An 11,243-nucleotide genomic window follows, 5' to 3' on the forward strand; every position below is an offset into this window, starting at 1 on the left:
GATGATCCAAAACCTATGGGATGCAGCAAACGCAGTTCTAAGAGGGAAGCTTATACCAGTACAATCCTACCTCAATAAACAAGAAACATCTCAAATAAACAACCTAACCTTACACCTAAAGCAATTAGAGAAAGAAGAACAAAAAACCCCCAAAGTTAGAAGACGGAAAGAAATCATGAAGATCAGATCAGAAATAAATGAAAAAGAAAATAAGGAAACCATATAGAGAATAGCTAACACCTATCCTTCTCAAACTCTTCCAAAATATAGCAGGGGAGGACCACTCCCAAACTCAATCTATGAGGACACCAGTACCCTGATACCAAAATCAAAGATGTGACAAAAAAAGAAAACTACAGGCCTTATCACTGATGAACATAGATGCAAAAATCCTCAACAAAATACTAGCAAACAGAATCCAACAGCACATTAAAAGGATCAGATACCATGATCAAGTGGGTTTTATCCCAGGAATGCAGGGATTCCTCAATATACGCAAATCAGTCAGTGTGATACACCATATTAACAAATGGAACAATAAAAAACATCTGATAATCTCAATAGATGCAGAAAAAGCTTTTGACAACTCTCACCACTATTATTCAACATAGTTTTGGAAGTTTTAGCCACAGTAATCAAAGAAGAAAAAGAAATAAAAGGAATCCAAATCAGAAAAGAAGAAGAAATGCCGCTACTTGTTGATGACATGATACTATACATAGAGAATCCTAAATACTCTACCAGAATACTACTAGAGCTAATCAATGAATTTGGTAAAGTAGCAGGATACAGAATTTATGCACAGAGATCTCTTGCATTCCTATACACTAATGATGAAAAATCTGAAAGAGAAATTAAGGAAACACTCCCATTTACCATTGCAACAAAAAGAATAAAATACCTAGGAATAAACCTACATAAGGAGACAAAAGACCTATATGCAGAAAGCTATAAGACACTGATGAAAGAAATTAATGATGATACAAAGAGATGGAGAGATATACCATGTTCTTGGATTGGAAGAATCAACATTGTGAAAATGACTCTACTACCCAAAGCAATCTACAGATTCAATGCAATCCCTATCAAGCTATCAACGGCATTTTTGACAGAACTAGAACAAAAAATTTCACAATTTGTATGGCAACACAAAAGACCCCAAATAGCCAAAGGAATCTTGAGAAAGCAAAACGGAGCTGGAGGAATCAGGCTCCCGGACTTCAAACTATACTACAAAGCTACAGTAATCAAGACAGTATGGTACTGCCACAGAAATATAGATCAATGGAACAGGATAGAAAACCCATAGATAAACCCATGCACATATGGTCATCTTATATTTGATAAAGGAGGCAATAATATACAATGGAGAAAAGAGAACTTCTTCAAAAAGTGGTTCTGGGAAAACTGGACAGCTACATGTAAAAGAATGAAATTAGAACACTCCCTAACATCATACACAAAGGTAAACTCAAAATGGTTTAAAGACCTAAATGTAAGGCCAGGCACTATAAAACTCTTAAGAGAAGAGCATAGGCAGAATACTCTATGACAGGAATCAGGCATGTGATTATTTGAAAAATCATGTGTTTAGGTTTGACTCTGTCTATAGGTACTAAAGATGAGGTAAAACAGATCATTAGATTTGACTGATCTTAGGGAACTGGACAGATTGAAAAATAGATGTTAGAGCCACCAAAGATGACACCTGTTGTTGCAAATGCTAATTTTGAGAAAGTTGAGAACCAGAGTTAACAGATTATAGCACTGAGTATCTGTCAAGAGAGTTATAAACCAAAGGTGTAACTTCAGAGTAGTTCTAGGAACTTTTGAAAAAAATGGTAAAGACCTCTGGTTCTCTCAGGCTTCTTACACCTAATTGATTTTTTAAAAAATCTTTTAAGGGTTATGATCATATTCTCTAAGGTACTATCTGTAAAAGAAAATGTTGCATTATTTTTAAATATCAATTTATTATTTAGTTACTATTTCTGTGGAAAATGATGTAAATAAAAATAAATTTAGCAAAGATTAATTATGGCCAGTTACACTGTATTATTTTCAGTATTCTATATTGAATATGTAATGAAATTTTATATCATTATTAATTTACAGTGTTCATTCAAATTTATTAATTACACAAAAACCATGTCTTAAATTCTTTTTGGGTACAAATAACTGTTGTAGCATACAGATTTATGACATTTATCATTACGATTATTTTCATTGATTTAATTCTCCTAAAATCCAGTATAATTTGTGACATATAATCATGAGTATGGCTATTTCCAGTGTAAAATAGAGAAGGTAATAGACCAATTGAAACCTCATTTCTAGACATTCTTTATCAGGTTACTCTTTTTTTTTTTTTTTTTTTGGTACATCATTTGCCACTTTCTGAAATTATCTCACTCAATTGTTTATGTTACCTTCTTTATTTGTAAGACCACAGATCTTGTATGGGTTGTTTACAATTATGTTTCCAACCCTTAGCATCAGTGTTTGTCATATAGTAAGTGCTCAATAAATAACTGTTGAGTATACTTAATCTTTTCAGTACCAAGGGGTGATTCTCACTGGCTTTATACTAGAATGAATCCCTATTGCCTACCTTCAAATGACCATAGTAATGTCATATAGGGTTAACAGTGATTTATATTTATGAAATATCTCCTTTAGTATTTAAGAAATTAATTATCTCAATTAATTAGTTTAATGAAATCTTTCTAGGTGGCACATATTCTTAGTCCTCCATTTCTCATACCTCCTGATAACATGTGGAATGTGTTGCAGATATATGTAAATTCATTTACTAGATTGCTCCGTAAGCCACAAAGTCATACTGTGTAAATCATGTTTAAATAGTGAGCAATACTAAGTTAACACAGTCAGGAAATTCCATGTGATTCCCTTATAACCAGTGAAGCTATTTTCATTCTCTGATGGCAAATGAGTCTTTGGTGCACTTGCTTTCTATTTCTAGTTCAGTGTCTTGGCTTATCTACAGTTACACTTCATGAGAATAAGCACTGAGGCTATCAGGAATATCTCTTAGTTCCACCTCTGTTAAATTGCCATTTTTGCTCCACCTCATGTACATTGTGTTTCTAGCTGCTGCTGCTGTAATGTCTTCAGTTCTATCTTTCTCAATTCCTGAAGGTGAATTCAGGTTAAAAGCTATAGTTCCATAGTAGCTATTATTTGCTTTTACTACACTCTCTTACTGAAATTATCTTTGATGGTCCTGAGAAAGATGGAAAGTTTATCCTTTTCATTGTCTGTTTCATCTTCTTTCCTCTCACACTTTTCGTGATATCCTTGTTGAGTTGCTTCTCATCTGTTGGATTTTTTAAGGACCATTCTCCAAACTCTGTTCTTTAGTCTTTTACAACCATTCATGTATTATACTCTCATTACATTTAGAAATGTGTGCAGCCTGTCAGAAATAATTTAAACTTTTCCAAATGGATGTTTATGCTTATTGAATCGGGGAATTGAAGAGAATCAAATTGTAAATCAAAATCTGGCATAAAACATGCTACTGTACTGAAAATATAATTGTACCAAATCCAAGTTTTGTGTTTTTTTGTTTATTGAATTGCTGTCTGAACCAAACCAACTAACAAGCAAACAAAAGTAAAGATAACCTGTACTGCATTTTCTGAAAGTAATGAAGTAAATTTTTAAAACTTGAGTTTTAAAATTATACAGGTATGTTATATGTCTGTCTTTACTCAATTCAGATATGAAAAAGCAGCCGGCTTGACTAGTAAACATTCACCCCTGTGAAAAGAGGAAATAAGGCATTGATGGGGAAAAATTAAAGAAAATTCATGCCAAAGCTGGTGGAGAAATGAGAACTATATGGAATAGAACACAACTTGTTCATGTTAGAATCCAAAAAAATTGGATTACACAGTAATGTTGTCAAGCCCATTCTATTCATTCATGGGCACAATGATAAAATAAATGTGAATTCATATTTTTATGCTATAGCAGGTGGTCATCCACTAAAAGTGATGGCTATCTCCCAAATATCCTAGGAAAAGTGAGTTTTAGGAAATAAAGGGGGAGGATGTAGGATAAAGAGTTTTTGCATCACTGTGTCTACACCTGCTGATTACATGTGCAAAGATGGATATTCCAATCTCCCCTACCTGTCCCCTAGAATGAATGACTGCCAAGCACTGAGAGAAGAAATCACCTCCCCCGACACACACACACACACACACACACACACACACACACACACAAACACACAAACACATGCACACACACACCCCAGCTGTCTAGTTTGCCTTCCTATGAAGAAAAGTGTAAGCTTTGAAGAACGGGAAAGATCTGTCATATACTAGTTATTAGGAAACCTTATTCTAAAACTCTGTTTCATGATGTAATAGTCTTTTGAGAGTATTTTACCTTGGCTTTATAACACACACCTAGTATTTAAATGGTTAGGTATGTAGGGGTGGTATTCCTTTGTTGAATTAAATCAGCAAAACTACTTTGCTGGAAATCTTCAAAAGATAATAGAGCAAGAGAGTTATTTCGTCTATTAATTGTGACCAGTATCTGGGGCATAGTTTAAAATTTTTGCTTTAAGGAGATTATGTAGTGCTACCTTTGTGACTAGATATGTGGTGACTGTATATCCAAAATACAGTCTGTTTTCTGTCTGTCAGTTGGAGCAGACCTCCAGTGCCTTATAGAAGTATGCACTATAATGAGAGCTAATCATTAAATATACAATATTGTGAAATTACATTAAAATAGTGCTTGTTCTATGAATTGAAATTGTGAACTCTTCCATTGAATGTGAAATGCTAAAAATATGTTAAATGGAAAAAGTATATCAATTGCTTTAAGTCTTTCTGTTTTGTAAGTATACTGTATTGATACATACATGGGTTATGCTGTGACCAGCACTGTCAGCTCAGCAGCCATTATGTTTATTATTGTCTATTCAATAAATTTTGGAGAATCAAAATTATATGCAGTTTACAGTTGATTTTACTAATATATGCAGCCTGATTGGAATAGCCTATTTTGGAATTACACTCTTCTATGATTGACTTTTCTATGCCTAAAATAACTATTTCACTTTTGCTTAAAAAGTTAGCAAGGCAAACTCATTAATATTGTATACAAGTAGACATTTTTGGGGGTCCCAATTCAGTGAAAATGTTTACTACTTAAAAGCTTTTTAAAATTTTTTTGTTGTCTTCCATAATTCAGGTTATCTGGAATGAATATACCACCACCAATTATCAGCAACAAAAACTGGCTCAGACTGCATTTTGTTACAGACAGCAATCACCGATATCGTGGATTTAGTGCTCCATATCAAGGTATATTTAATGAATACCTTTCCTTTGATGTGTAAAATTATTTTGGTATACACAACTGCATTTTATGATAGAGGCAAAATATCTTTAGCATTCACACATGGTAATTTGAATAAGCAAAAATGGTCATTTTCTTGCTGAGGCAATATTGTGATCATAACTAAATTACACTATAAAAGTTAGTTGAGTTTTGTAGTACACTGTCCAGAATAAAGAATATTGTTAACCTCTAAAAGGTAATGTGTAACAGGTATAATATTTACCTTTAATAAAGTGCTTCAGTAGTTGAACTTACTACCTAAACATACACCACAAAACACTGCAGAAAACTGCAGTTGTAAATAGGCTCTTCATCAATTGAAATCCATTTCCATATACAGTGTTTTTGCAAAAATGTTACTTTCATTAACTTTGTTAGGATTATTATCTACAGGTATAAGTTTTGAATAAGTGAGATATAGTATTTTATATATTAACTTGAAAAAACTCTGTTTAGAATTTGATTATTATGAAGATGGAGTATTAATAAAAATGTAGCTTCTACAATGTTTAGTAATATTATGTGGGTTTGGTGCACTTATTCTCAGACTACTTGTGTTAATAATACATTTTATTCTTAGCAGTGTATCAGCTACTGTTCAGAGAATAGTGAATATTGCCACAGTTAAATATTTCCATTTATCTGGTTTTTTTAGTGCTCTCCTTTTTAATAATCTTCAGGTGAAGCACTTTGTAAATTGAATATGATGACTTTAGGCAGCTTATAGTTAATATCTAAAATAGTATTAGACTACATATTGTTTTCTGGAATACAAATTTCAACAATTTATACTTTGGAGACCAGTAACCTTTCTACAGATGCCCTATCAATACGTTTCTCACAGTAATAGGAACAGATTAATGTGATTGTATTTGTAATATTGTATTGGGTATCACTGTAATAAAAATTCCTAAGATTGTAACTTAAAAGTAAAGATTTTAGACAAAGTCCACTGTAGAAAAACCTATTTCTATTTGTAAAGTAGTTAATTCGAATGGGAACATGAATGCAAATTTGCTTTTAAAGCTATGCATTGTATTAACATCTCTCATGAGAGAATATATTGTCTATCATATCTGTTATCATCATAAAACATTATATTTTAAAAATAAAAACTAAATGTTTATAGAAAAACTTATTTTCCTTTATTTTATTAAAAATAACTGTTTGGGCATAGTAACTCGAATCTTATCAGTTTCAACCAGTGTCACTTTTAAATTTGCAATCATATTTTACTGAGTTTCCATTTAAATTTCTAAAATTTTTGTGTAGTTTAGAAATAAGAGGACTTTTTATTGAAAATAATTAGCTGTTGTAGAGCCTCTTTATCCCTGGGTTCACCCCTTTCCTTGTGGAGTTTTCCACTCACATAATTTTATGGCTCTGATTCCCTCTTCAATGAATTAAGGCAGATGGCATGGCAGAAATTCAAAAGACTATCATCTTTGACTCATGTGGTGATCCTTTCTGTTGGATTCATGGAATCTTTCAGTAAGACGTCTTCTACTCTTTATCTGAATAGAAATAAAGTAGCACTTACTTTATATTTAAATGTACAGCCTGGAGAGAAAAAACAAACAAACATAGATCTCTTATCTTAAAAAATAAAATGGTATTTCGTTTGTTTTATGCAGTATGGTTTCATGAAACTAGTATCTTTAGATAGGTTGTTTTGCATTATAAGACAGTAGTACAAAGCTGCTAGTAGATTTGTGTGCTTAATTATCATTTTCAGTATTCTACTCACTAATCTTAAATTGACTTTTATAGTATTTTCAAGATTCAGTTTGATTTTCCTGCATTGCCTGTCTGGTTTTAGCACTGAAGAATAACATATCAATGAATTTACTGTAGTAAAATAGAAAGGAAGTGTTTTATGGGGTATTAATTATTTCTATTTTCAGCAGGAAAAGAGCTCAAAAGAGGGTAATTTTTGGTGTAATCTGTATCTTCACACTGTAGAGGGAATAAAGTGGCCTGAGAAAGTGTAAGCTGTAATTTTATAATAAAATCAAGGAAAAGTTTTAATATATAAAAACACACCTTTGCATTGTATCCTTTTAAAACTTTCCTGATTCAGGCTTGATTTTTCTAATTGCATTATCTCCAAATAATATTTTACCTAAACGTAAGCTCAGTTGGAGAAGCAGTTCTTGAAACTATAAGCAAAGAAATTTTGATTAACAAAAACTCTACTAGGCTAACTTAAATAGCTATAAAATTCATAATTCTGACATGCTGAATACATCTGGCATGAACTGATAATCATGTTTTTTAGATTGTTCCATGCTACCATATAATTTCAGTGGTGTCTAAATTATAACTAATTCAAGATAGAAAATTTTGTGGAATATACTATTCAAAAGTCACAACCAAGTCTCCATGTAGCACAGCTTCCTAATAACTCAAATACTTATTGAGTACTCAGTAATTATTATTGATTTACCTAGTCTTTTCAGTTCATTTAATGTTCTAAGTTTCCAAAGATTGATGACTTTCCCCATAGCATTTCTGTTTAATCTGTATTCTTTATAAAATACTGTGAACATTAACTGAAAACTCCTAAGGATTCCTAAATACCATTAGCTATTTTTTATAGCTTGTCCCTTAATTGATCCCGTAATTGATGAAGTAGGCACATAGACACAGCAACATGCTTTCCCCCATAGGACCTCCTTTCAGTTGTGTTATAGGCTGGCTTCTTTATTATTTTAGATATAATAATTTAAATCGTGTTAAGTAGAGGTTGAGGATAACACATTAACAAATATAGTGTGTTCTGACTCAAAAGTATTGAGAAAAATCATGATTTAAATGAAATGACTTTGATACAGAATATGTTTTCCCTCCCCCAGGTCCCACAATGAAAATATTCACATGTATCTAAAATAAATAAAGCCGCTCCTGCCCCTGCCAAGTTTATTTATACTGGAAATCACTTCTTTTAAAACTCTATTCTTATCTCTTCTATGCTTCAAAATTTTTCCTTATAAATTTTCAATTTTCCCCCAAAGAAAATCACTTCAATGTCATTTTACTATATTAGTCTTTGATTTTAAATAAGATGCTTATATTCAAGTTCCATTAAGTCTCTTCTAATGAGAACTTGAATAGCGCTACTTCACACATAAATAGTATAACTTTTCATTAATTGTGGTATTTGGAAGTTCTCTATTTATTGAAATCCCTATATTATTGTCACTTGATGTTTATTATAAACCTAAAATCTATTATTTTCCATTTACATGAATAATTGATCAAGTTTTCTTAATTTCTAAATTGGAAGGAGATTTTCAGATGACAGCTGTCCAATAGAGAAAATTTTACCTTTAGATGGTGTTTATTAAAAAGTATTATTTTTATCCATAAAGATCAGTTATTCAAGTGTGAAAATTATTACAGCATTTTTCATTTTAAGTTATTCAGCATATCATACTTTTTTAATGTGCAAAGATACTACAGCTGTAGATATTTATAAAATTGTTTTTGGCATGTAAATTTAGGAATTACAGCATTTAATCGATTCCAAATATCTAAATATATGAATATTCCTATATTATAGATTAAGCCTTCTAAATTCTTATAGATTTTTATCACATTTTGATTTTTCTCTTATCTTTCATAATTTTGTTGATATGATTCTTCTTATGCAGGTTAACATTTTAGAGACAGTTTCAATTTAACAAAGGTATGTCAATAGTAATACAGTGTATTTTCAATTTATGTAGAAAAATATTTCATATAGGGTCTAAAAGAGATTATCATTTTGGGATCAGCTGTGCCTCTTTTTGGTAAGAAAAACGTTTAATGGACAAAACTTTCAAATCGTATTGAAAATTCACTGCCATAAACCCCAGTTACACAGAGGCCCTTGCTTGACATTTTAGACGCACATAATTTAAGTGGGAAATAACTTCAGACTAGTTACTCTGTTTTTTACAGTTGGAAATGTGTTGACATAAACGTGTGTGCACTGTTACTGAACAAAAATAAATAAGATTATCAGGGATGTGATGTAATATAGTGGGAAAGAATAGGATTTGGGGGTCAGAAGATGAGCATTGAACTGCGAAGTTACTAACTACTGTCTAAATTGTCTTGAGCCTTGGTTTCCCAAAGAGTAAAAATAGTCACAGTGGCTAGACATGTTATTGTTGTGCAAATCAAAAGGCATTAAGATTTCTTATAGTAAAATTCAGACATGCAGTCAATAAAGATGCTGTTTTATGAAACAATCAACCATATGGAATGAGTCAGAAACACACTAACAATGAGGTACAAATAGTTAAAAAATTGTGACCAAACATAAAATTTAAATCCAGGAATCACAATTAAAAGGAAAATGTTAGGTTTTGTATTTCTCACTGTCACAAATGAGGGTGTCCATATTTCTCCAGGAAAAAAGCACTTATCCTTAGAACCAAAATTTAAATTAGGAATTTTGTTAAAACTGTAACTGAGAAACGGTTTCCTCTGTATAACAGAATTTTTAAAATCATAAATAAAGTCCAAGTTTAAAAATAGAGCACAACATCAAAGCAATCTGTTTAATTACATTTTTTTCTAATTTTGTTTAGACACCAGTTTTTCTTATTATACCTTCATATTTACATTTTTTTAAAAAATGGAGGGATCATATTTCACTATCTAATCATGAAATCTCTCCTCTAATTTTATAACTATCAATGTGAGTCATGTTTATGATTTCACAGTTGTAGGTGGGAGTATGGTATAATAAGAGAAGATCAAACCTTTTGGTTTAGACAGTTTAGGTATAGTTTACTTTCATGGGAATGTAGCACATGGCCCAATAGGCTATTTCTGATAAAGACAGTGGACACAGCTTTGTCAGCACAATTTAAGAAATATTCAGTGAATATATGCATATATATAATAGAGGGTATTATTATTTTTTAAATTAATTAATTTATTTATTTTGGCTGCGTTGGGTCTTTGTTGCTGCGCACGGGCTTTCTCTAGTTGCAGCGAGCGGGGGCTACTCTTCGTTGTGGTGTGCAGTCTTCTCATTGCAGTGGCTTCTCTTGTTGCGGAGCACAGGCTCTAGGCACGTGGGCTCAGTAGTTGTGGCACATGGGCTCTAGAGCCCAGGCTCAGTAGTTGTGACGCACGGGCTTAGCTGCTCTGCGGCATGTGAGATCTTCCCGGACCAGGCCTCGAACCCATGTCCCCTGCATTGGCAGGAGGATTCTTAACCACCAGGGAAGTCCCTATTATTTAAATTTTAATTGAGTACATTCTGGGGGAAAATTCATAAGCTAAATTTGAATCCTTATCTCAAAATAATCCCCTTTTCATACATGGACAAACTGCAGTATTTTAAGCTTATAAAGTAAGCTAGTTATTTTCATTTACTGAGTTTTAAGAGGATAGGAAGTTAAGTTCTATTGGCCTGTAGTGTTGGAAAATAATTCCTAATCTTGTACTTTATTTCCTTTTGATTTTAATAACAGTATAACCTCTTTATCTTCAAGTATCCTTTAATGCTAAATAATTACCTTGAAATACTTAAACATTATTTTGGGATTAAAAAAATAACTTCTTTTACTTCTGTCTTTATAAATCTATCTATCTGGTCTATGAGATTCATCAACTTAATTAGTATAATGTCTATACAACCGATAAATATAATTAAAAGAAGATATTTAGTAATCAAAATGGTCTAAGAGTAACCATTAGTCTATCTAAACAACCATTAGAAGCTCCCTGATATTTTTAGTGTTTTTTTTTTTTTTTTTTTTTTTTTTTTTTTTTTTTGTGGTACGCGGGCCTTCCTCTGTTGTGGCCTCTCCCGTTGCGGAGCACAGGCTCCGGACGCGCAGGCTCAGCGGCCATGGCTC

At 32.1% G+C, this 11,243-nt stretch overlaps 1 protein-coding gene across 3 annotated transcripts in view; it reads left to right on the top strand.

Annotated features, from left to right (window-relative positions):
• The window catches only part of CSMD3 (CUB and Sushi multiple domains 3), a 1,193,315-nt gene that overhangs the window by 395,459 nt on the left and 786,613 nt on the right, over positions 1-11,243 (top strand). For all 3 annotated transcript variants that reach the window (XM_024129404.1, XM_024129405.1, XM_028500327.1), the window contains exon 6: positions 5,236-5,348. In XM_024129404.1, the coding sequence (XP_023985172.1) occupies positions 5,236-5,348 (113 nt within the window). The remainder of the gene's footprint in view (positions 1-5,235; positions 5,349-11,243) is intronic.

The sequence above is a fragment of the Physeter macrocephalus genome, chromosome 15, assembly GCF_002837175.3.
Source record: "Physeter macrocephalus isolate SW-GA chromosome 15, ASM283717v5, whole genome shotgun sequence".
Lineage (NCBI taxonomy): Eukaryota > Metazoa > Chordata > Mammalia > Artiodactyla > Physeteridae > Physeter > Physeter macrocephalus.